Consider the following 27,279-nt stretch of genomic DNA (forward strand, 5'->3'; position numbering starts at 1 on the left):
TAGTGGAGTATGTGCAAAGTGTTTCTCAGCATGTGGACGTCTCGCAGCATCACATGCCAGGCGTGTGTGCTTCTAATAGAAAAATCAAACATCTTAACGAAGAATACACGGGTTGCGTGTCCCCCCCACCCCCTTCCCCCGAATAAGTCTGGTACAATATAAACAGGATTGTTTCGCTGAGATGCCCTCACCCGTACATCCATGTGCTCCAAAAACCCACATGCACACTCTTATATATACACTTAGCTATACGCTCACAAATCTGTCAAGAAAGTAAAATGACTTTAATATAGTTTGCAGTGGTAAATGAGCAGTCGTAAAGACCTAATAGTCAGTATAATATGTACATCGTGGATTTATCTGCTTTTGCTTAGGTCCACAGAAACCTATTTGTAACTTCACATCATACAAAGAACCCACAAAACACCTGTCGGATATAAAGAATATATGTGTAAAAGAGATTTTCCAGTGAGCCCACAATAGCAGCACGGCTTTCATCTAACCACTTGTTATGCTAATAACCGAGGATGCTCTTTCACATCCTCGTTTGGTACATCAAGCATTCGCTTCAGCCCAGGTGTGCCTCCATCTGGCCATGCAAAGAGTCTCCGATCGTTGTTTGCCGGGACCCGGACCACAACTCTGTGACTGTGCGGAGGTAATATCCATCCAGTTGAAAAGCAGCTCTTACGACTTTTTACTCCACCATAAATAATGCCCGCTATAAAAATATAGTTTTTTTCTTTCGCAGTAGCACATTACACATTGTTACGTGGGATATTGACTTGATATGCACCATCTTGCGTGTGTTGAAGCCCACAGAATGTCACAGGAAGCCAATCAGTGTTGTGACAGAGTTAGAGATGAGTGGTTGCATGCTGCCTTGAACTCACTCCTAAAGTGCTTCTGACGGACGCTCGCCACCTTACGACCAAACGTGCCGTCCTCGCCGTTGTTGCTGTCATGGCAACATGCTGTCTAGGCCTGCGTCGACGCAGCCCCTTGGTTTGGGTGCGTGAAGAATTGAACCACTGAGCACTCGGTCCTCACAAGGTACAGGGTTGGACTTTAAGCAGGTGTTGGGAATCCGGGAGCACCGTGGGGTCAGCAACGGGACATGCGCTTTCGGTACTGCTCCACCAGGGGGACCAGGCACTGAGGTGAGCCGCTCTGCAGCAGGAAGGGGTGCTCCAGCAGGTCAGTGGCGCTTGCCCGCTCCAGGGGGTCCCGAGTCAGCATACGGTCCAGAAAGTCTTTGAGAACTGGGGACACCTGGATCAGAGGGTGGAGGAAAGGAGATTCTTCTCTTCAAGTGTGTCATTTGGCAATCAGAATCAGAATCACTCCCCCACCCCTTCCAATCAAAGTCAGCAAAGGCCTTGTACACACTTTTTCACTCTCAAAGGATTTTTGATCTGTTACAGACCCCACACATAAAGTTTTTTAAAAAATCTGCCATTTAACAATTTTAGTCATCGTGTGTGGTGTGCTCAGAGAATCTCAACACACCACACCACACACAAAAAGATTCTGTTCCATCACTGATCTAGAAAATCTGGCATGATCACACCTCAGCTATAAAAAAAAAAAAAAAAAAACAAGAAAAAACATTGGTGCAAAATGGCAATATTCTCATATTTTGCTTTCAATTTTGGTCGTTTGTGTGTTCGTCAGTCATGGGTGCTTCCTTGACTCTTTACATTCTGTTCACGTTAGCATTGTCAGTGTCATGAAATGGGAGAAGTCTTCATTTCCCATAGACAACAGTTTTTTGTTTGAAAATATTAAACACGTTCATTATTTATGATTGTCAACCCTCACCAGCTTCAGACCCTAAAATCCGGACAAATACACTATTTAAATGCATAAGACCTAAAGACAATCTTATAGGATCATCTTTGAAGATTGAAGATAGTTTGGCGTTTGACGTGCTTGAAAACTCAACACAAAAACAGGCCGTGTGTACTGGGCCCAAGGGTTCATACCAGGATAATCCTGAGTGACTATCCTGTGCGTAGGGGTGAGTAATGAAGGATTTTCAATCCCCATTCTGCTCAGAAGACAGTCGCGACAGACATTAATAAATTATAAATCTGTTCAGTATGTACAATTGCAAATCCTTACTGTATGTGCGTGGTTAGCGGAAAATTCGGCCAAGACATGTATTCTGTGATTATGACAGTTAGGATGTAACCTAAGACATGTCGTGTTGCCAGAAGACCAACAAAGGATTTCCCAGTTGGCAATGTCAATACATCCAGAGATCGACACACTTATTAACAAATGTAATTCAGTGGCTTGGTGATGACGTCCTAAACCCATGAAGGAAATTGCTTGTATGGACTGTTTTCGACCAGGTGACCTCATCCGTGAACCCCGCCATGCTGGATGGGTTCACTCTACTGACGTGCCGTTCACTCTATTGCTTTTGCATACAGGTTCATTAGATCTTGTTTCAAGAAAACTTTACGACAAGAAGTGTGCTTTGATCGACAATATTGACCCATATGCATTGGAAAAACACAAATGGAACAAGAATTTCGAACTGTGGGGTCGGTAACCTATCCAGACATGGCTTATACCATGGACCAACTAAAGAATTACAAAGGTCTGGGGGCCTACAACTCATCAATGGCTGGGTTCGTCATGCGGCGGTATCCATTGTAAGCAACCTATGTCTCCACACTGCTAAGGTTGGTGTATCGCACAATACCATTTAAAGGTCAAGTGTCATAAAATGGATGATTTTTTTAGTATGTTATCAATGAAAAAACGTCAGCCAATATGGTCCCATGCGTTTTTTTCACCACAAAACATTATTTGGACGTATACAGCTTTCTGCAACTCCCACCATGAAAATCCTCGTTTTCGAGAAGTAGGAAGTGACTTAAAAGACAGCGGCGCCCCCAAGTCGACTCGTTTGTTTCCATTAGTTTTACCTCCGGGAAGGTAGCTCGTTGTTCCTTCGTGTTAGCCAAAATGCCGGCTCATTGCATTGCCGGACATCGCTTGAACACTCGGGAGAAAGGATTTACCCTCCATAAGTTTGCAAGAGACCCGGTTCGTAGTGAAAGATGGATTGCATGGATGCAGAGGACGAGAGCTTCGTGGGTTCCAAATAACAGGTAGACAGTAATGCGCCCGGGCTCGACGGTGTTCAACAAGTACTGCGGCAGCTTTGAGCGCGTTCTGCGAAGGCTGCTCGTCGGGCTTTGCGGACGGGGGCTGCTCTGAAGAACTCAGCCGCGTGGTCTCATAAAGCGCCGCGGCTCAACTGTGTTGTTCAGTACTGCGACGTCTGTGAACACCCCCCTTAAGCAGGACGGCTCGGCTCTGTCATAAGCCACACCCGCCGACTCATGCTATGGCTCATCTCCGCAGCAGAAGTGGATCGGACGAGAATGCGGTTTGGCCGTAGTCGCATATCATCTGAATATGGCTTGAAACAATAGTGTATTGCCCCAAGAGCTCGAAACAATAGTGTAATATTGCCCCGGTAACTTCACTCGGTTGTGTTGTGTTCTCCTTTTTGGAAAGAGCTTCCGTGTCAGAAGGGGCGCGTTTGTCTCCCATAGTTAGTGTGCACCGCGTATTTTCATTGGCGAATGTCCGGGTGACGTCACGGACAGAGGATGCAGTCAATATGGCGACCACTTGGATATCGTAGAATGACACTTCTGCAACTTTGTGCATGGATGACGCCCTCTCCACTCACATTTATTTTTTCGTATAGACATTGAAGTGAATAATGTTATATGTATTTTTCATTAAAATATCTATTTTAGAATGTTTATAGGGATGACACTTGGCCTTTAAATATCTAGGCTGAGGCTACTTAATTTCTTAGTGAATGCTGTTGAAAGTATTCATTTGCGTGATTACAGTCAGCATTGTGTTAAATTATGTTGATCAACGAAAGAAGTGTAGATTGTTATAATTTCTGTTGATCCAAACATGTGCACATAACGATCAGTTTAGGGAGGGGGGATGAGAAAAGCAAGTGCAAACTGAATATGTGAAACAATGAAATAAAGATTAAGATGGCTTCATGATAGAGTACTGGGGTGGAAATTCAATCCAGGTTTAGTTGCTTTCGGGGGCTGACAGAAAATACAGATTTTGAGAGACATGCATTGCATTTACACAAGAATATTAAGTAGGCCCTTTATTGCTAAGTAAGTGTGAAATTCTTAAAGGTATCCAATCCAAATCCTACCAAGAACAAAATGCTCCGGGTAAACTCTGACATAAGGGAATGATTTGGCTGCTAGATCGGCTCTGCTGATACGAGACAGTCACAGTTGTCGCCGTTTGGTTGATACCTGCTCAATTTTCTCCCACTGGTTTTTAATCACAACTGGCAGTAGAAAGAAAGACGCTTTACAATGCCCATTTTCGGTTGAGTAACCGAGTAGCAGTGCACCCCCATTCATACGCCTTTCTGAACTGATTTCTGCTTAGTTATGGTTTGTTTATTCGAATTCACCCATCCAAAATGGCGACTGTTTTCTAAACCAGAAGTTGTGTAATTTCAGACGAAAACAGTCCATTTTCTTTTAGAGAAACCCTCACCCCACCCCATCCCCCACCTCTGCCCCCCTGGAAATCTGCACCATGTCCTCATACTAGTGACATCTCTACTTGCAATTGTCCCATCTGAATATGTGCAAAGTTGTTCAGTTTCTCACTTGCACTCAAAATGGGATCATTTCAGCAAAACAAGATATTATAAGATATGTGTAAAGTATACTATAATTCTTGCTCTTTGGGGTATTTTGGTGAAAGGATGGCACAGACATTATTGAAACATCTTGGTACGGTACAGTACACAAAATAAATATAATATTTTGAATTTTCAGTCAGCGTTATGGATGGATAAACTAGTCCTTGGATATTTAATTTTCTTACCTGACTGACGTTTCGCACGGTTGGTGCTGGCTCATCCCTCAGTCTCTTCATAGCTGCCACGGGGGTTTCACTAAAGTACGGTGGCTCTCCATCGACCATCTCCACCACCATGACGCCCATGGACCAGACATCCACCTGGCGCAACACACGCACACACAAACACAGCACAGATTGTCAACGTTGGCTGTGCAACAGAAATGTCTTTTGGCACGATTTGTGCCCCTCCTGACCTCAGTGCCGTATGGTGATTTGGAAATGACTTCTGGAGCCATCCAATAAGGAGTCCCCACCAGAGATTTCCTCTTGGGGATGTCCTTACTGATCTGAGCACAGAAGCCAAAGTCGGACAGTTTGACCTGAGGGGGTGGGGGGAAATAGGGGAGACACTTACACAACAAAAATGGCATACGAGAGAGAAATAAAGACCAAGTCACAAGATGACATACTCTTCCGTCTAACGTGAGTAGTATTGAGTCACTCTTGATGTCTCTGTGAATGACTCCCTGCGAGTGGAGGTAGGCCAGGGCTTGCAAAACAGCTTCGCACACTGTGGCAATCTGCTCTTCACTCAGTCTGCGAAAGTGTAATGAGGGGTAAAGAGAGAGAGAGAGAGAGAGAGAGAGAGCTTGAAAGATATGCACACATTAGTATTTTATCATTTGGCAGGCACATACCACTAATGAGTATCGGCAAATTAACAGCTCAAAAAGCTGAAAATGATGAATCACCAACGCATTAAAGAAAATGACAGAGAGGAATGGGTTCATTGAAATGGCGCTGTGAAAAATGACAAGTGTTCATTCATACATTCATTTGCATATTGTTCACGTGACTTTCATAGGAGGAAAACGGCTGTGTTATGCACGCACTATTTTTTGCCAAAATATTGGAACATTTGTTAAACACAATGAATACTGTTACACAATAACATCCTAAAGTAAATATTCTACACCACAATGCAATTAAGTTCAAACTATTATGTCATCTAATCTTGGGCATCGGCTATCTATCTAATCAGTATGTGTCACTTTTCATATTTCCATGCAGTTTTGGACCGTTCAAGGAGTTTTGAATACCCATCGGGTGTCTTGGTGCAGACAAAAGCGACCCACAACCTCGAATGCCACACTGCCTCCTTGTGGTAGGACCCTGTATTTAACATACTCGCCAACGCATTAAAAGAGAGTTTTGCTGAGAAAAAGAATGAAATCCAACCTGGTTTCGGACACAATGTTGGTTAGTGCTCCACCTTGCAAGTACTCCATGATCACCCACAGTTCTTCCTCCACAAGAGCAGATTTGTACATCTCCACGACATTTCTGTGCTGGTAGTCCCTCATGATCACCACCTGTGAGACACAGTAGATAATAATAATCGAGTACCAGCAATTTTAACACATTCGAAATACTCAAACAGATTTTCTGACTCCACAACTTTTGTTATGGTGCCATTTAATCTCTTTAAAAGATAAAACTGCATAGTATAATTAGAAGGGGAAGGGGGAGGACTTAACCCCGTCCCAGTAAAAAAAAAAAAAAAAATTGAACTAGAAAATGACTGGTGTTCAATAAAAAATAAGTATTTGTTGTTATTACAAAATATATAATGTATATATTATATTATTCCATTTTAGAAATACAGTTGGTGGCAGCATATGGCAGTGCTACAAAAAAAACAATGATATAGTCCTAAAGTAATATATAATTAGCATGATTACATTTCAAGGTGCAATACATCATTCAAGTTTTTATTTTGGACTTTGTGACTGTTATTTTTTGGTGATTAAAAGCATATTTGTGTGTGTGTGTGTGTGTGTGTGTGTGTGTGTGGTGTGTGTGTGTGTGTGTGTGTGTGTGTGTGTATTTTCAAGTGCCCATAAAGCACAGGTGTTAAACTCAAGGCCGGGGACCAGATCTGGCCCGCCGCATGATTTTATGTGGCCCGCAGAGGCAAATCATGCGTATAAACTTCCATGTTTTTTTTGTTCGCATCTGTACCCAAATTTCCCATTTTCACATCATAAATGATAACATTGAGCTATTAGAAGCATTTTTGTGTTTCCAAACCACAATAGTTGGAAAAACCCACTACCCTTGATTTCTAATTCCCAAACTAGTTCATAAATTTCATGTGTAAATATGATGAGGTGGTTAAAGATTTTTATAATTTCACAGCCATAACGGCCCTTTGAGGGAAACCGCAAGTACAATGTGGCCCGCAACAAAAACAAGTTTGACACCCCTGCCATAAAGCTTTTGGACAAGGGCACTGCAAAGGGTGAAAACTTTGGACAATTACATGGCTCATAAGCAAAAGTCCCTCAAAATATATTGGAAGATTAAATGACCGTTGCAGCTCCATGTCTTCTGTTTAATGCGCAAAAAAAGTATCATGCTACGGCAGCACTCACTTACTATTGGAGTGGTCTAAGGGTTGTTTTTGATTGGCTGTAACATATTTAAAGGTAATCCAATCAATGTTTTAGTAGATGTGTATATGGTACCTCGTTAAAGAGTAACTCCCTCCTTTGCTGCCTCCGCAGGTCCATCATCTTCACCGCCACCTGCCGACCGCTGTGCTTCTCTGAGGCAATGCAGACCACTCCCGTTGATCCCTCCCCAATCTTCACAAAGTTCTCCAGGTAAGACCGCGGATCACCTTTATCCACCACCATCTGCAGGGCAGCCTTGAACTGTTCATGGGTCACCTTTGGCGGGTCTGGCGGGGGTCGCGGGGAAGGGTGAGGGGGTCTGAAGGCGGGTGAGCATGTACCGGGAGGACTAGTGGCAAGAGAGCCTGTAGGGGAAGGTCGAGGTTGGGATGGACTGTCCTGTCTTGGGTAAGGAGGATTGGGACATCCGGAATGCCTAAGAAAAGGCTCTGGTCCATTGGGCCTTAGTCCCATATTGGGGGACAGTCCTAAAGTGTAGCTTGCTGAGGATCTCACAGTCCGCTGAGGTCTGATGCCACTTACTAGAGGACTGCTGGTGCCGGTTGGCAGGAAAGAGTGGTACCTCCCTGCTGAATCCGTCTGCAAAAAACACACAAACACATAGTGAGGGATGATCAAGGATTGTTGGAGGGGATGTAGATACACGAGGTCAGCTGACTTATTTAGGGCATCTGTGGTTTTCACCAGCTCATTCTGTATTTAAGAAGGGGACCCGCTAATGTTCGCAGCTCAAGGCATGCATGGATCGTTGCATCCTTTTCCTTCTATAGACACGTCTCCATGTGAGACTGTTGTACTGCGTTGAAAGGGGACAAGAGAAGCTCCTTCGATTGGGCAGATTTGAAGATGGCTGTGATGACGCACACACTGGCGCAGATGTCCCATTTTTAAACGCTGTAGGGTTACATCAGTCCACGTAATTACCAAAACCAGGTCCAGCCCGCACCTCTATACAAAGTTACACCAAGCCTAGTGCTGGATTTGTGCTATGCTCAAAAACAGGGTCCCAAAATTTAAATGACTGATGATGAATTGACTTCCACCAATATGAACCAATATAGTCTAGATAAAATCAAATGGTCCCCCAGAGATCTTGCCAAGGATATGATCTCAGTATTGATTTTCTGTTCATAAAAAAAATGCATTTCCATTGAACTGTAAACACAGCAATGCGAAGCAAATCAATATACAGCACTGTTTATGTGACGCTCCACAACCCGAGCATGAACGCTTAAATTACCCAAATGCAGTGGAACCTCTAAAGTTGAATGTCCCTGACATCACACAAAGAAATACATGCCACTAATTCATACAAATATCACACGACCTGACATTCTACATGCATATGCGATACCTCGAGCACAAAAGAATCCCACCAATCTCAGAAGACCTTTCAGCTTTTTTTGAGGTCCTTGTAAAGGGATTGTGTCACATCTCGCAAAACCTGCGACCCTTGTGAAGATAAGCGGTACACAAACTAGAGAAGATGGATGGGAAATGGAAGACATTTTTAAATTTAAGTGTGGAAAAGAAGAGGCTGCATACATTGACTATCCCTCGGGTTGGGTCTTTTGTTTGTGTGTTTATTTACATTTGATCATGTTTGTTATCAGTTCATTTTTTTTTGTGTAAATGACAAATAGGTGGTTTAATCCTAAATAATGCTGAGACTCGTTTTAATGCGCCTTTTTAGAGGAAACGTCCAACTGTGCTGTTGACGCATTCAAAATTAAGAAAAGTAATCAAAACTTTGAATAAGTCATTGAAATCTGTTTGACTACTCTTGCATTTTTAACACAGTGATACTTGTAATTGTAACCAACTACATTTCCAAAATAATCTTTCCAAAAATGAATTCATGTATGATATCAAATGTATTTGCTCACCTGCCTTGACTCACATATGATTTAAGTGATATCACATTGTAAATATATTTGATTCATATGATGTTGGGCCACACTTTGTCGCAATTAAAGCTTCAAATCTTTTGGGAACACTTTCAACAAGGTTGAGGCGTAGGTTTATTGGAATATATAATTTTCCCATTGTTTCAAGAACATATTTGTGAAGTCGCACAACGATGTCGGACGAGAAGCCCTGGCTCATCGTCCAAACAAATCAACCAAAAGGTGTTCTATCGGGTTGAGGGAGGACTCTCTGTAAAGTTCATTGATGTAATTTTTTCTCATCCATGTTTATGGATCTTGCTTTGTGCACTGGTGCACAGACATGTCGGAACACAAAGGATAATCCCTAACCTGGTTGTCTGTCCAAAATCTATGAAGCATTCAAAGTTCACTTCACTGGCGCTTAAGAGGCTAATATTTTGGATATTTCCAACTTTGTGTGAGTAGTTTGGACACAGAACCTTTCTGTTCCAACATAACATGGCTCTGCATCAGTGCACAAATCAAGGTTTGATGTGGATGAACTGGACTAGTCTGCACAGTCCTGACATAAACCCTGAACAACACTTTTGGGTAAACTAGAGCTGAGTCTGAGTGCCAGACTGTGTGTAACCTCACAAATGTGCTTCTGGACAAAGAGTCATCAATTCCCATAAACACACTTTGAAACCTTGTGGAAAGCCATTCCAGAAGAGTTTAAGATGGACCAATGTCATATTGAACCCTCTCTATTAAGAAAAAGATACCCGAGTCAAGGCAATTGAGCAAATACTTTGGGCAATATATTGTACATAATACGATGTAAAGAAATTGCTGCTACATCTGACTTACTTTCAGGTCATAGGAGGAGAACGGCCTCCCCGGGCTGTTCTGGGGGTGCATGTGAATTGGCACACTGGGCCGGAGCTCTGTGGGGCTGACACCTTGATCTTGGTGCTGCTGCAGACTCATAGCCGGACTATAGAAACATGCAACAGGAATTTGATTTGGTGGCATTCCTCTGGGGAGCTGAAAGTCTCTCTTCCATATGACTCTTTCCTGAGGGCTGCCCACATCACCTTCCATATAAGAGCCATGACTCAGCACCGCAATGTTCTGGTTCTGGCTCGCTTGAGACGGCCCTTCCAATGGGCTGCCACCCACCTCATAGGTGGACATGGCTTTTGGTATAATCCCATTGGGCTGCAAAGTGATGCTCTTCTTCATGCCCAAGTAGGGAGTGTTGGACTCACTGTGGATGTTCCTCGTTTTGTCCCTCCAAAGATCCTGAGCTGCATCCTCTTCATCATTGTCGTCTTGAACCAGGCCTTCGTATTGGTAGGCATCCCCTTCATTCACTTCTCCCAGCCTTCCCAAAGACTGAGCCCTCTTCCTGGCTGAGGGGCTGCTCTTTCGCAAAGAGTTGGAGCTGGTCACAGACAGACGGCTCATATCGTTGATCATGGCTGTGATGTAGTCTCCATGACCAATCATGCTCCCACGCACAATGGTCTGGAAGAGGAGAGGCATTAGAGTATGGTTTGATACCCAAAAAAAAGAATAACGAGGGTTATACAATCATTGTTCAAAGCCAAGTTAAATTTAGACTGCAGAAACTGTAAAGGACATCGTTGTCAAGACTCAGCTAAATCCCCCAGTGGTTACTGACAATGCACTTAAAAAGATAGTGGGTTAGAAAAATCGACACGCAGTAAGAGGACTGTGATGGTACGCGGTGAACTGAAGGCGTGTTGAGTCAAAGGACCTGCCGTTAGCCTGCCTTGACAAGAAATGAGACAACCGTAAAATGTTTTGCCATTGCAACACTAACACGGAACGCGTGGTGTCTCATTAGTCACTTCGAAGATAGAGTCATGCTCAATTCATGGCAGCCAAAGGCCTGTTTTGTGTCTCGAACGGTGTGCACATAACATGGGGGAGGGAGGAGGGGGTGGGGGGAAATCGGATGATATCTCACCTAGCACCTTCAAGAAAGGTGAGACAATCGCCTTTTCAGGAATACCATTTTAAAAGAGAGATGGAAAAGAATAAAACACAATACAATTGAGAATTGACAGCATATTTTTGTGTCATATACAAAAAAGCTTTCCAGCCCACATGAGCTTTTGCAATATCCTCAACGTCACTGGTTCTCAACTGCTGCGACTTTGAGACCTGCATTTTCGTATTTTTACCATGCCGTGACCTCTATTTGCAGGAAAGATGAACAATGAATAACGTATTGTTCAAAAATTACCCTTGAAAATCCTTATGTATAATAGCATTTATTACAATTTATAGTTCGCATTTTCCATCCCTCTTCTGAAACATAATTATATGTTTATAAGTGTTAAATGTGCCTTACAAAGCACCTTGTTAAGAAAGTGAGGATGAACATGGTAACTGCATGTGCAAAACTAATCTCCTCTTTTTCGGAAAATGGAAAATCAATCAATGATTTGTCTTATTTTTGTAGAAATTACTGATGCACAACGAAGCAATATTAACAATTTTGAATGTCAGGATGATTATTTTATAAAATCTGACAAATTTTTTGGCACAGTGTGTTCCAATGCTGCTGGAAGTGGCATTTACATCACAAGTAACAACATTTCTGATGCACGCCTGTAAAAATAATGTTTTAAAATAAAATCCAAACTGGAAATGTTTGAATGAAAAGAAAAAAAATTCAAGGACAAAAATACTAAACAATACAATGAGTGAATATTTCAGTATGCATACTGCATATGCAGTGTCTTAAAAACAGATTGTTAGATTTATTTTCATGTAGTTACAATCTGTCTTATTTTGCTTTTGTCCTTTTGCATTTAAGTGACTATCCAAAATGCAAAGCTATTACTTAACTCTTTGCCTGTATAAGTAACAACGAAATCTATTTCCATTATAGGAAAATCTTGTCCAGAATACAATCAAAGGCAAAGGGCATCAGTATCCTGCTCGAATCTGTACTCCTCTGTGGGGGTGCCACTGTGTTTTCACTTTTTTTGCATCACAAAGTTTACCAGCCATTATTGATCCCTAATGTAACATGATAGTCCTCGTTATGCAAAGTGCCAATTAAAACAAGGTGCTCAGTGTTTGTCATCCACTAAATGGTCTGGGAAGGAATTGAGTCATTTCCACCTTGGCCTTTCTTTTGCTCTCCTTTTATATGACTGATGCTTTACAACTGTTCGGTGACACACCAGCTATTATTAATTGCACACATGGAGCAATAAATCTTGTTGCCCGTTGAAGGGTTCAACGTTTTACAGTCACTGTGCACAGCAGGGTCATTAGCCCGGTCGCCATGATAGACAAGGGAGCCGAAACATTGGTAGGGGAGCGGGTCTTCCATTTTATCGTCATTTTCTGAGACAGCAGGAACTCTCAGTAGCGCTGAGCGACACATCAGTACAGCAAGCACTTGCAATGACATGCAGTTTAAGATCATGTTTGCATTAGCACCCGATTGCGAACCAAAGGCGTTGGTTGAATGAGTCATTAGGTAACGACAGACTGGAGGGTGTGGTGTACCTTCTTGGGCCTCAGCTCCACTTCTGTGATTCTGGAAGGGTCCACCATGGGCCTGGGCCTGCGCAGGTTCTCTATCAGGCTTTGCCATTGTGTGGGCAGGCCAACAAAGCAGCCCCGCTTGGCATCAAATGAGGTGTGGACGCGGTGCTCAAAGTTCTTGGGCGCTGATATCTCAGGCCTCTTCTTTTTCTTCTTGCGAAACATCCTCACGTCCGCGAGGGGGACAGCCTGCCTGCGTCAAAATATCCCTGTAGAGACACGTTTCTATTTGTCACCTGTAAAATAAGTGAGTCAACTGCTACTATATATGCTCTTCACAGTCATCTACAGAACAAAGCAAATCCTTATTTGGTTTGATCAAATTTAACGACAATTTTTCTGAACACGTTACATGGGTTAAATTATGGCAAATTTCCAAACCTGTTCAATTTGGGGAATCTATTAAAAAGGTGCAGACATACAGAAAACTATTTGCAGTCACAATTGTATCAGTGGAACTGTAGACTTCCAAGAATCACTGGATCTGCCATCTGTTCCTACACGAACCCCGAAAGGACTCAATTTTGAATATTTGTAGAGGCCACCCAACTACTTAAAAAACAATCCAATGGGCCCACATATCCCCCCCCCCCCCAAAAAAAAAGTCACAATTATGTATTATTTTTATCTAATACTGTTGGGGCTGTTCCACTCTAAGAGGAGCTCCAAGGAGAATGGATGCATTTGTAAGCAGATGTCTAATGAAGGATGTGCGGTCAATTAAGGCTTATTCGTTCTGTGTGCCCTTTTGCTGACGAGCGTGTCGCTGGGCTGGCATGAGCCCACAGGCTTTCACTGCATTAGCACTGAAACGAAACGCACGTGCAGACGCACACTTGCATGCAGAAATGCTCAATGGCAGGATATCCTTCATAACCCCATTATAACCCTTGAATATTCTGCCCTGATTAAAATGCCCATTGACAGTTGTATTTAATCCTTGAATACGTGACCACGTGTTTGGAGAATATGTAACCTTCGTTTTATTGTATTAGGTACATTACTTGAGATTACAGCAATGGGCAGTGTCCTGTCAAAGGCCAACAAGGCACCCGGACTCAAGATACAATCTCCCATCATGCACTGTGAGAGGAGTGGGAGTTGAGGAAACGGTCCGTGATCCACGGCTCAGCGGGCAATCACACTCACTGCCTCACCTCTCTCTACCTCCGCCCTCGGACCAGCACGAGGCAACAACGGCGCCCATTATGACACCGCTCCTCACCCTGCCCTTCATGGGGTACAACATGACGCACCGGTCGTATCAGATGTCCTCCTTGAGGGAAAAAGACGGATTATAGCATGATGAGGAGGCGGTTGGGGGTTGGGACGCCCAGCTGGAAGGGACGTGTCACCCTCCAAGGATAATTTAATCACGGGGCTATATGCTAAGTGACGCATAAGTATATGGCTGTTTGCGTTCCCTGTGTACACAATGTGGCGCTGGGAAGGGTTTAAATTCTACCTGACAGAGAGATTATGGTATGAAGGAACTCAAGATGCTGTGGTGCAGTCAAGTTAGCGTTTGATGTGTAAATGGCAGTGGTGAGCATTTGCCTCATCTCCTCAACACTATCAAAAGCACTGACCTACATTTACAACCTACATTTGGTTCCGACCGTCTATTCTTTTTATTTCATAGCATTTCACTTGACTGCACTGTTTTCAGAATAAGGATGTGGATGTTAGATCACATTTCAGCCTCTTTGCGCTGCCCTGTTAATCTAATCTGCCCAGGCCCTTGGGTACAAGAAGTTCAGGCCTATATAACTATTTACTATTTCTAATCTGACTGATTCTTTAGATTTCAAATTTGTCCTCACTCAGCCAGCAAGCAGGCCCTCGATGATGATATGACAGCATTTTTGTCTTTGATCGGCTGCCCAGAACAAAATTTGGTACAGCCGACATCAAATGCCAAAACAGTAGTGATCTGTAGACAACAATGATGTTTCATAATCAGGATCTCTGGTGAGTATAACTTAAAGTATTTAATTTAAAAAAAACTGTCATGTTATTAAATAAATATTGATTCTGAACTGCTCAAGAGAATGTCCATGGCATAGTTGAATTGCATTTCATTTGTGTAGTATTGATGGTTTCTGTAATTCTGGTGTTATAGTGGTGGTATCAAGAGGTGCCTTAAGGTCCAGGTACCAAATGCGTGGCCCGCCACTGGTAACTGGAACCTTTGAGGTCAAACACAAACGTTCCACGGCACTGTTTATCCTCTCATTTTGAAACAATGTTCCCATGGGAAATCATGACAATAGAAAAAAATGCATGCCAGGGTTAATCTGTCACAATCATAAAACATGCGTTAGATTTAAATGCATTTGGACTGGACTTGTCACATCAATGCAACCGTTACAAACCATCAGTTTTTATTGATAACCGCCACCAGGAATAATACTAGAAATAAAGAGAACGGTTCAAAATAATCCACACTTTTAGGGAAATTGTGTCATGTAGTCTTGTATTATGATGTGATGGTACACATAAATGCACTGTATGGAGCAATGGAACTAGCAGACGAGCAAAAACAGATGACAGTTTCAAAATATATTTTTTGCTGTCACAAGAATGCATCCCGAAAGCCAAATAAAAAGCGAAACGTGCAGATACTCATGATATCCACTGAAATCTTGCGGCAGGTGGTGGCAACTACAAATTCAAAATTCGACTATGAAACTGAAGGGCCATTTGACTTTAGAGCCTCCATTAAATCTGCTTTTCTGTTTTCAGACAAGCTTTTTTTTTTCAACAGCAACTGCCTGAGAAAAGAAGCGACAAAACACGAGATGACAATCTCTTTTACCTACATGCATGCATAACTCCGATCTCTTGGACAGCTGTTTATGTAGATGTTGACAGTGCCTGAGCCAACATTTGCAGATAATGCCCATGTATCCTTTTACAAGCAGATCGATCAATATTTACTCATGGGTGAAATGCAAACTGTTACAGTCCCACTATGTCAGCAATAGCCGGATGATACCAACGCAAATAGGACAACTGCACTGTCAAGTACTTTACTTACTTCATTTAAAAGTACACAACATATCCTTGCATTCAATATGCTGCACCACAGTCCCCCTGTGTCAGGAATATAAACTAACCACTTTGATATCCCGTACAAGTGGAAACACATACTGTACACGCATGCATACTTTGTTGATACTTTGTCATGCCCATGAAGGAAAAATGATGGAGAAAGTTGTTACCAATTTACAATCTTAAATCAATCTGTCAGTCAAGAAATTAACAACAACTAAGATCGACCTCATTGACTGCTCCACGCTCATGGTCATGTTGACAACAATACATACAGTATTTATTTTGAGAAATAGGTATGCCCCGAGCACAATTTACCCGGTGCAAATTCATGCCTGTCACCCACCCTCCCTAAACTGTTGGGACTTGACCCAATGCTTCAGTTGGCTTATCTTGAATCTATCAAAGTGCTGAGGCAAAACTACGACAGGCACTGCCTGTGAGGATGAGGTCATCCTGGAATTGTGCTTCATTGGGTATTTCCATCCGTGCAGCCGCAGAAGAATATCATGTGTGGTTACGGCATCCGCCTGGTTGGTCCCCTCAACAGGCGGTTAACAGAAAAACGCAGGCAGGCAATCCATATGTTATAAAGGAGAGGGGTCTGTTTCCCATGCTGTCATGTTGAAAGCACCCCAAGCAGTAGTTGGACGAATGGAATGGCATCGGGAGATAAGAGAGCTATTGGATTTGCGCGACGTTAGCGCTTCGAGCTGTGGTGAACGATTACTCCCCCCTCCCCCTGTACCACTTTATTTGCCCTGATTTCTGTCTCTCTCATTTTTGTTTACGTGCACGCATTTATGTGGGAAGCGTGCATATAGGTGATGGTGCAGCGGGATAAGTGCAGTGCATGTGCAGGCTTTCACTGATCTAATTTAGGACCCTCTGCAGCAGCAGTGTTTAATTTCCGCGTGATTCGTGTCAACTAGTGAGGTGAGGGTGGGAATTGGTGGAGACGAACTAATCCTCTTTTTTTGTGTGTGTGCTTGCGGATGGACGTACAGTCGGAAGATAATCTGGCTATAATGAATTACAAAATCTCGTCGTGGGATGGATACCACCATAGTCTCATCTGTTTGTATTTTTTTTTCTTTTTTGTGTGTCTTATTTGACTCTGTAGTGCAGTAGTAAGCGCTTGAAGATTGTACCTCCATCAACTTCATTATGACGACCGTTTTGCCCTTTAAGCATTATGTGAGTCTTTCACGAGCGGCAAGCAGAGGGTAGATTGTTTTTTTTTTTTTTTAAGGTGGGGGCGGGGTGGAGCTTTGGTTGGTCATCACCACCTTACGGATTGGAAAAGCCATATTCAAACCAACTCACGCTGATGGAATCTGAGCCCAATGCAAGGACCAGACGTGACCGGACAGTACAATGGGGGCGTTTATTATTGAAGTTGACGCCTGCTGTTTTATCTTTGAAGTCACCTCTGGAGACATGGAGGGATTGTCAATAGAAGACAGTGAGTGATGTAATGCGCTGCATTCAGTGACACAGAATAACGTGTGCATACTTCATAAAAACAGTGTTGGGGAGTAGCTAATTGCATGTAACTAGTTTACGAAATGACATGTTTTAAAATTATGTAATTGTAATTGAGTGCACTATTGGGAGAAAATGTTTCATTTGATTTTTGAAAATTTCCATGATGACAATTATAGGTACATTTGGAAGAAAATGTTTTCCATTTCCTCCTGCTAAATCTGACACTTGTGATTGGCCATTTGCAATGCTGCTTCATCTCAAAAATGACTGGTGATTTTTCCAAATATGACCTAGAAGTATCATCTTGTTGTGCAATCTATGAGTTTGTTGGAGATTTTCAAAAGGTTGTCCCACTTTTGAAAGGATAAAATAACATTGACTTTTGAACACTTTCATCTTCATAATTTTGGACTTTTTTTTACTGACCATTCATTTATGTGGGTTGTCGTATTAAGCAATATTCTCTAAACTGTGCAGTGGAGGCCCTGCTGTGTTTTACAAAAGCAGGTCACTCAAAAGTTTGGACTTGCACGAAAGTGGGGAGAGAAAGTGGTTCATGTGCAAATTTAGGCAGATTCATTCTGTATTTCACTCCATGCCCATCCCATGATTATTCTGCACCTGCAATAAAGCTCCATTCTGTGACAAGGACACAATATGGAGCATACGCAAGGGCATGCGAAGTGACATATATGGACAGCACTCAATATAAACTTTATGGAAACCAAAGTACCAGAAGGCGTTGTACGTCAGAAAGCATGAAAATGGCTGCAGTAAATTGTCAGAGCAAATCATGTTAAATAAAAGTCACTTATAGTCATCTTGACTGTTTACATTTCAGTATCACCCACAGTCTCCTGGAGCTCATTCATGCTGACATATATTGTGGTGTTTGGGTTTTCTTTTTTTTGAGTTGTTTCAAATGTCACATTAGTCACAGCCGTGCACCATGAATCAGAAGCCATGGCGCATTGGAGTTGAACAAATAGTTTAAAGTCCAAAGCACAAAACATGATAAATATACTGTATGAGTAGGTCTGGTTAATATAAGAAACTACAATTTCTTCTGCTCAGACTTTTGACGAGATGTTGGCGTGTGTCTATGGGAACAAAAACAGTCTTGTTCACACATTCTTTTCGAGTTCATTCCAAATGCTTTTTGATGCATTTGAGGTCAGTCCTCTGTAGTTGTTCCGCAACAGATTCGCCTAACCACAATTTTCAAGCTTCGGTGATACTGGCCCAGAAAAGTGGAATCTTCAAATTGTTCACAGGAAGCTGGAAGCATCAACTTGTCCTAAATGTACTGCAGAGATGAAGACTTGGGATGTCATTTTAAAGAAGTAAAAGAAGGCCTTAAGGAAAAGGTCGCAACGGTGAACCCCCTTGTCCTGCCTAAGAAGTGCACCTCTGCGCTATCGATATTGACAGGAGGTAAAAAGATGCAGAGAGGTTAAAAAGGGAAGAAATTAAGAATCTGGACACTCAGATGTAGTGACAGCTGAAGGAGGTGGGGGGTGAGCAAGCGCAGAGGAGGGATGGAGGGCGCTGACATAAAGGAGAAAAAGCATGCTGAAATAATGGAGCAATCTGTGTCTTTACAAACCACCCACATCATGCTTATCTGTCCCATTAAATGACCCTCAAAGCGTGCAAGATGTAACCTCTTTTCTTCGTCATCTCGAGCACGTCGTGTCCGCAAGTAAACAAGCCTCAACTGAGAAGGGGATTTGAGGACAATTGTACCAAGTGGGTTCATACATCATTCTGTCACTGGACATATGGGCCCGATTATGATGCTTGATGACAAACTAGACAAAACAGTTTGTTCTGCCCTGCAGCAAGAAGCTTGAACATTAATGTGCGTTTAATCGGGTCTGTCCGGCAGCATTTTTATAGTCTTGAGGCAGTTAAGAGATACAGTACAGATGATGAACCAGCATAACATAAAATATACGTACTGTATTTTGAGTGATGTGCAACGCTACAAACAAACGTTTGGTGGCCCTAAGGGTCAAAAAAGACTTCATACTGCACTGGTGGATCCACAAAGATCTTTTTGTTAGGGGGCACGAGTATTTGACATGCATATCGTACCCCACTGAGTCTCATTGTCCATGCACGGTAAGAAATGCTTTTGGTATTTGTCCAGTTTGCAGGGTGTAGGGAAATGGAGAATTATATTTAATGAGATCCACTTTGTACAAATTTAACGCTGTGCAGTAAAAAACAATCCAACACTGGGAAAAAAAAAAGTCCTTTGAATTCACTTATTTAGAATATCCGTTGCAAATGATTGAATTGTTAAACTAACAAATATTATTTGATTATGAGAGAGGAAAACTGTCATTTAACCACCTTTTAATCACGTGCAACTGAAAAAGGAGTACATACTTTCTTTATCATTGAATGGTACCAGTACCGATCTTCTTCCTCGGCTCTAATTTATTGTTACAGCAGGCTGCTTTGATTTATCTTTCTCAGCCCAGCTTGACAAGAGACAACACAAGTTGGAGCTCTTTTATAGTCTCAGTGTGCACCGACTCAACCGCCTTCCGCTGCAACCCAGCGCAGGCGGTTTTTCAACCCAGTCAGGAGACTCATGGCATGCTGTCCTAATTTGGACTGCCTTTTTTTTAATCCTTGAGAGCTTGATGTCTCATGGCTGCCGGTTACATTAAGCCGCGAACACACACGTTTCCCTCCGAGGGCTGACAAATAATATAACAATAACGCGAGCGAGTGTACATGAGAGCAAGCGTTGAGTCATGGGGCACACAACAATGACACCTCCACGTATGTTGTGTCATCCTTCATGTGTAAGGCCTCCTAAAGCTTCTGTCAGTGCCTTCTGGGTGCATGAGTTGTGTCGACGTTGTGTTTGGATTGTGGTTTATGGAACCTCACATGTGAGCGTGCACCTCACTTATTTTCTGTCACCTTATTTTGAAATATCAATGACAAATATCAACATGAAATGTGAGGCAAGCAAGCTTCCAATAACAATGATGCAATGGTCATGAGAAAGTGTTGGGTTGAAACTGCAATCTAGGCGATCTGCAACCTGGTTTGCATTTTTGTTGACAATGTACTGTATAACAGTGGTGAGCAAGTCCGCCTCACAGTTTGAGGTTCTGGATTCGAATCCTGGCTCCAGCCTTCATGTATGGAGTTTGCATGTTCTCCTTGTGGTTGCATGAGTTTTCACTGGGCATTCCAGCTTCCTCCCACATCGCAAAAAGATACGTTAGGTTTATTGAGGATGCTAAATTACCCCTAGATGTGTATTTGAAGTAGTGCCATGGTAAATGGATAATGGATGGATCAATGGATATAAGCTTGTTTTGATGTGTCAAATCCACACGATAACAGATTAAAATTCATACATCACTTCCAGTGGTTGAGTTAGCGCTGGCACAATAGATTTTGCACTTAATATACTAATATTTAATACTGTACATTATAGGAAAAAATATATGCTCGAATCAGCTGCCTGACTTACCAAATTTGTGGGGACAGTTTAGGAAAGGATTGTCCAGTCCATTGTATAATGCCCTTGGATGAGTTTGGTGTAGCACTGTGAGAGGCTTGGACTAAACCGGATCAAAAACTTTTGGGATGCAATAAAGCACAGGTTTTCAGTATGGGCCTCTAAACCAGTATGTGTGACTTTATCTGAGAAGAAAAAAAAAATCCACTTCCAGTAAAGTCTTCTCAAGAGACTGGAAAGCGCTTATTAAAGCAAGGATCAACTCCAAATTGACTTATTTAGTTGCTGCAGAAGCTACAACTGATACCTCTGTCTAAATAATGGTGCACTGCATCTCTTGAACACACATGGACTGATAAAAAAACAATAGATCATGCGCATACACTCGCTACACAATGAGATTGTACGGAGTGTAGCCTATTTGTCAAGAGCGATCCATATTTGAAAGCATGACCTTAAAAGTACTGGAGAATGCAGAAGCAGAATCCCAGGTTGACAATAGAGACAGCAGAAAGAGGGCGATTGACGTGATATCTTCAGTGATGAAGATGCAGCCCATCATACGTACACGAGAACCATCTGGCTCTCCCCCCCCCCCCCCCCCCATCAACGTGTTCTGGCTACTCTGAATTCACAGTCTCCTCCTCCAAGGGTGTACAGTAGCCTTTACCAATACCATTAAGCTTCTTTCCTTTCCATTCATTAATCCCGCTGTCGAGAAAAGGAATGGAGGGCTCCAGAGGAATAAATCATTGATAAGAGAGGATGGGGAAAAAAATCTTACCTTACTGTCCAGTGATTGTGGGGGGGTAGCCACTCTCCTCCAGGAAGGGTTGAAAGCAAGAGTGAGCACATGCACACGAGCATACGCTGCTTGTGACACCGCTCATGCACACACACACATGCACCCGCACGAGGACACCGGAGGACTGGCTCTCAAGCCAGCCAGCACTGCAGGCTGCCGCTTGCCCGGGAAAGCCTGATGCATTCCTCGCTCCAGGCACAAGCGCATGCTGCCATCTCAAAGGCTCTTTGTCGAGGCTGATTCATCCCCGGCTGCGTGGCTGCCGAATGGCGCTGCAGGTCCTTGCGCCCAGGCCGGCTCCCAGGGACCAGGGAGGACTGGAGAACGGACGAGAAAAGCCATGAAGAGGACAGGCAGCATCCACCGGGAGAGAATATCTCGTCCCCATCCAGGTCCTTCCATCCCCACCCCCTCTGCCTCTCCTTCTCCAGCTTGCACACACTCACACCCTCCCTTTTTCTCTCTCTCTCTCACTCTCTCTTTGCTTTTTTATCACTTCCCTCCTTCTCTGCCTCCTCCCACTCCCTGGTTGAGCTGTCTTTGTCAAGGAATTGATGGCAGCGTGTGCATGTGTCTGCGCCCGTGGAACGAATGAGTGTTTTTTTTTTTTTTGGTCTTACGTCTGGTATCCGGTGACTGTAAGGAGAGGAGACCTCTCGTGCACCTGGGATACCTTTCATCCATCTGCCCCGCGCCCCCACCATGCTGTCTCCTTTACACGAATCTGGGTGACATGAGAACACGAGGGTGCTGCCTTCACCTACTCTGCTGCTGTTCAGTCAAATGCATTATCCATGGAATGACAGGGTCAGGGATACCAGAAAGTGGGAGAGGTGTACAGAAGAAAAAAAAGGAGTGCGGGAGGTGGATTACTGGAGGTACAATCCTCATCGTTGAAACATTCTTTATGTGACCCAAAAGAAAATTCTTCTAGGGTGAAAACTAAAGGCGAGGCCTGCATGTGAGCTCATCCTCATTGCTTAAATGACACATTCTCTTCTCTTTCCAACACAATCATTTCCTGAAAAATTCATACAGCCGCTCAGATAAGGCACAAAGCGGGAAAATGTATCGGGGTCAAGTCATGCAGAAAGTGCAAGCAGAAATTGGGCCATATTGTGTCATATGTTTGGATAGGAGGAATGCTGACAGAGGCCCCTGAATAAAAATTCTGATGTTCCTCCTTACAAATCAAATAAACTCAAGCAAAAGAGGATCGAAAGGAGCAATCTGCCTAACAAGGACATATTTGACTGTTGGGGAGGGAGAGAAGGAGTGGGGGGGGGGGGACGAGGGACGATATGACCAACCCCTCCCCCCACCCCCTGTTTCATTCGTCAGCATCAATGTCAAAAATGCTGCAAGGGCTCTGTACTATTTCACTAACGTGGCTCAATTCAGTTTTAATTTACACATGGAAATGACTTTTGCAATATTGGACTGCCGTACTCAAAAGTACAACGGTTCATTACCAGTCTATTATAATAGCAACGTTTCCAAAACAAATCAAAGCATAATTACATTTATAATAATGCTACAGCTGCGTTCTCATTTTGAAGAGGTATGTGATGGCCAAGTATGAAGTCACTTCATTTAGTTCCATGCCTTTTAAAAGGCTACAAATTTTAATTAGCACAACAAAACACTGTACTGATGTTGACCAGCTTTACTGGGCCAGTGCTAGTAAAATACATCTATAACAACTAACAATGAAATTATTTGTGCATGCCCGGACACCCTCCCCCAAAGCTATTAGGGATGCATTGAATAACATTTTGAAAAGATCACCGCTGGCTTTATTTAAATTGATTTGGAAGCTCCAGTGTCAGAGGTGATAACCTCGCTAAAGCCTACGGTGAATCGTGGTGGTAATGGCGGCTTGAAACCACCACGACCTCCATGTAAAATGTAAAAAAATGCTGCATATAGTGGCACTCTGCTGTCTTAATAAAATACATTTTACTTCACTCTCTTTCTCAAGCTGCAACAATTACACATTTGCTTAGGAGGTTCAACCTATACAGAAGAAATAAATGTAATTTGCTTAAAAATGTATGTAAAAAAATGCTGCATATAGTGGGACTCTGCTGTCTTAATAAAATACATTTTACTTCACTCTCTTTCTCAAGCTGCAACAATTACACATTTGCTTAGGAGGTTCAACCTATACAGAAGAAATAAATGTAATTTGCTTAAAAATGTGTGTCACAGTGTGCATTGTACTATTAAGAGAAGACAAATTCAAACTTCTGGCAGTAATTTTTATGTGGATGCCAGGGATTGTTTATCATCATAAAAAAATGTAATGCTGAGCCAAAACACAAATTTGACAGCATATGATGTATGAAATACTAAATCACAATTATGAGATTGAATTTAGAGATTAAACCTATGAAGCAGTCTGGTGAAACCGAAAAATTAATAACAGATAGCGTAGTGCCTCCTCCAAGAAAATATTATTTTCTAACATGACTGTTTTTCCCCATTTTCATTTATTTTCCTGGCAGAAAGAAACACCCAACCCTGTCGACGATGCCTATAAATTTCACTAATAATATGCTGCTGAGATTTTTGAAGTTTTTTTTTTTTTTTCTGAGGCAAACCAACCAACTGTAGTTCTTTTCCGTGCTTTGGTTAAGTACTGTATGTTCATGGCATTTTAAAAGAGAAATAGGGGGGAAAAAAAACAGGTTAAAAGCACATGCCTGCAGAACATGAATGTGCTTGTCTTTCAAAGTAGGAGCTCAGGACGGAAAAAAAAGATGCATGTGCTCTGAGAGCCTGTCTGCACAAATGTGGCCTGTTTGCACAATTTCCCCACTCTGCAGTAAAAGAAGTCGCTGTGGATTTTCTGTGTTATCGGAGTCATTGGCTCGCTTTCTTTCTTTCACGGGATGAGCTTTTAGTAAGTCCTGTCAAAAAGCGAGCCTAGATTATAAAGTGGTTATGCTGCGTTAGCTACCGTGGCGGTGCATCGTGTTTCCTATCATTTATCAGTGAATTTCAGCTGTTCTCCGCTCTGGGAGCCAAAAATTTTAAAGTAGACAGTTTGGCAACTCACCAGCTGAGAGGATCTTGGCTGGCAGATCGAGTCACATTTCCACTATGTGATTAAAGTCACTTTTCTCCAGTGTTCCACGTCAGAGCAGCGCCAGCCTCTCTCTGCAGCGCAGCGCCTGGCTATCGTTGGGGGAGGGCCGTGGCTCCTAATTGTAATGGAAGCGTTTGACTTGTTAATGAGCTGACCACCTATCCTGCAGGCAGTCATCAACATCTGCTCCGCAAACTGTTTCTGTGTAATTGACTGTAAAATAGTTGTAATATACTGTAGTATCCTTAAACCGAGGAACTTCATTAGAATTGCACTGCTGCACATCATAAACTAACCCAAAATGTGAAACTGAAGAAAAGGGAACCTAAAAGGTCCAGTTGAAACCGTGATTGACTAATTAGGAGATGATGGTATAGTGATGGGAATTTTACTTCATTTCTTTGATAACCAATGAGGATAATTTCCAAATAATTTCGTCACATCATGTCATTATCCAAGCCGCTTATCCTCACAACGGTTGCGGGAAAGCTGGAGCCTATCCCAACTACCTTCGGGCGAAAGGCGGATTACACCCTGAAATGGTCGCCAGTCATTTGCAGGGCAGATATCGACACCATCACTGAACGGGAATCAAACCCACACTGACTGCACCAAAGGCAGGCATGTGTAACACTACACCATCAGTGACTCACCAAATAATTTTGCTTTTTTTACTAGGATGGGGGAATCGGTCCCTCTCTGAGTGTTTCTACACCCGTTTTTCCATGCCTGTCCTGTACGGAGTAGATGAATGCTGCTTTGGAAGTCTACATTAAGTACAGTTAAATTTTAACTGACGCCGACTCATTGCGGCTGAATAAACAGTCCCTCTGCTAATTGTGACCAAATCGTGCCATTCATTTAATTTGTTTAATATTTAATATTCACTTTCAATATTCAACTGGATTAAAACATTATTCTGGCCATCTTCAGATGTTTCTTTGATGATGCATATAAAACCCCATTTCAATGTTGCGCAGGGTGTTTCAACTACTTGGAAAAAGGAAGAATATTTGCCAATTAACAGTTTTATTGAGGTTGAAGGGGAAAGTTTATAAAACAGTGGTGAGGCCGGCCATGATGTACGGATTAGAGACGGTGGCTCTAAAGAAATAACAGGAAGCAGAAATGAAGATGCTGAAGTTTTTGCTTGGAGTGAGCAGGTTGGATAGGATTAGAAATGAGCTCATTAGAGGGACAGCCAAAGTTGGATGTTTTGGAGACAAGATTCGAGAGAGCAGACTTCGATGGTTTGGACATGTTCAGAAGCGAGAGTGAGTATGTTGGTATAAGGGTGCTGAGGATGGAGCTGCCAGGCAAAAGAACGAGAGGAAGACCAAAGAGAAGCTTGATGGATGTTGTGAGGAAGACATGAGGGCAGTTGGTGTTACAGAGGGTGCACGAGAAAGGCTTAGATGGAAAAAGTTGACACGCTGTAGCGATCCCTTAACGGGACAAGCCGAAAAGGAAAAGAAGAAGATTTAGGATGAAGAGAACTTTTCTTACACTGGAACTGTGATGAAATAACAAATAGAACATAAAGTATGTAGGGACAATTTACTATTGGGCAAATGAGTGTTTTAGAAGCAGAGCCAGTAAATAGTGTACATTACACTCTAATAGTAAATAATTTGGTACTTTTTAGCGTTTGTTCAATTTGACAATGTAAACTAAATAAGGCTGAGTGTGAAGTGACTAGGATGAGAATCAGCACCTCCAAATCTGAGAGCATGGTGCTCAGTTGGAAAAGGGTGGCATGCCCTCTCCAGGTCAGGGGTGAGATCCTGGCCCCACGACCAGGAGTTCAAGTATCTTGGGGACTTCTTCATAAGTGTGGGAAGAATGGAGCAGGAAATCGGTAGGCGGATTGGTGCGGCATCTGCAATTATGCTGATTTTGTATCAGTCTGTTGTAGTAAAGGAGGAGGTAAGTCAAAAGGCGAAGCTCTCAATTTACGGGTCGATCTGTTCATACCCTCACCTATGGGCATGAGATGTGGGTCGTAACCGGAAGAGATCGGGGATATAACCGCCCAAAATTGGGCTCTCCGTTAAAGATAGGGTGAGACACTCGGTCATCTGGGAGGAGCTCAGAGTAGACCTGCTGCTGCTCCTACACTTGAGAGGAGCCGGATGAGGTGCCTGGGTCATCTGAATCAGATGCTATCTCGGATGCCTCCCTGGTGAGGTGTTCCAGTCATCTCCCACCGGGAAGAGGCCCCAGGGACAATCAAGGACACATCTGGTGGGATTACATCTCTCAGATAGTTTGGGAACGCCTCGTGATCCCTCCGGAAGAGCTGGGTGACACGGCTGTGGAGAGGGAAGTCTAGCCGTCCTTGCTAAAGCTACTGCCCTTGTAACCTGACCTTGGATAAGCGGTACAAAATGGATGGATAGGTTTGTCAGTAAAAAATATTTTAAATTGGAGAAAACCTTTGAAGAAAAAAAAAATCTACAAAAAGGTATATCGGCGGGAGCTGATCTGCAAATATACAGGGGTTCACTGTATTAATCTGGTCCTTTCTG

At 42.8% G+C, this 27,279-nt stretch overlaps 1 protein-coding gene across 1 annotated transcript; it reads right to left on the reverse strand.

Moving 5' to 3' along the window:
• Positions 1–27,135, reverse strand: LOC133513184 (serine/threonine-protein kinase PAK 6). Its single transcript, XM_061843704.1, has 11 exons — positions 26,466–27,135; positions 24,722–24,866; positions 21,640–21,977; positions 12,785–13,032; positions 10,100–10,759; positions 7,413–7,940; positions 6,124–6,257; positions 5,355–5,481; positions 5,139–5,264; positions 4,909–5,043; positions 1–1,272 (listed from the first exon to the last, which is right to left on the reverse strand). The coding sequence occupies exons 4-11, from the start codon at positions 12,986–12,988 to the stop codon at positions 1,105–1,107; spliced, it is 2,082 nt and encodes a 693-aa protein (XP_061699688.1). The 5' UTR covers positions 12,989–13,032; positions 21,640–21,977; positions 24,722–24,866; positions 26,466–27,135; the 3' UTR covers positions 1–1,104.
• Between the last annotated feature and the right edge of the window lie 144 nt (positions 27,136–27,279).

The sequence above is a fragment of the Syngnathoides biaculeatus genome, chromosome 15 (genome assembly GCF_019802595.1).
Source record: "Syngnathoides biaculeatus isolate LvHL_M chromosome 15, ASM1980259v1, whole genome shotgun sequence".
NCBI classification, from domain to species: domain Eukaryota; kingdom Metazoa; phylum Chordata; class Actinopteri; order Syngnathiformes; family Syngnathidae; genus Syngnathoides; species Syngnathoides biaculeatus.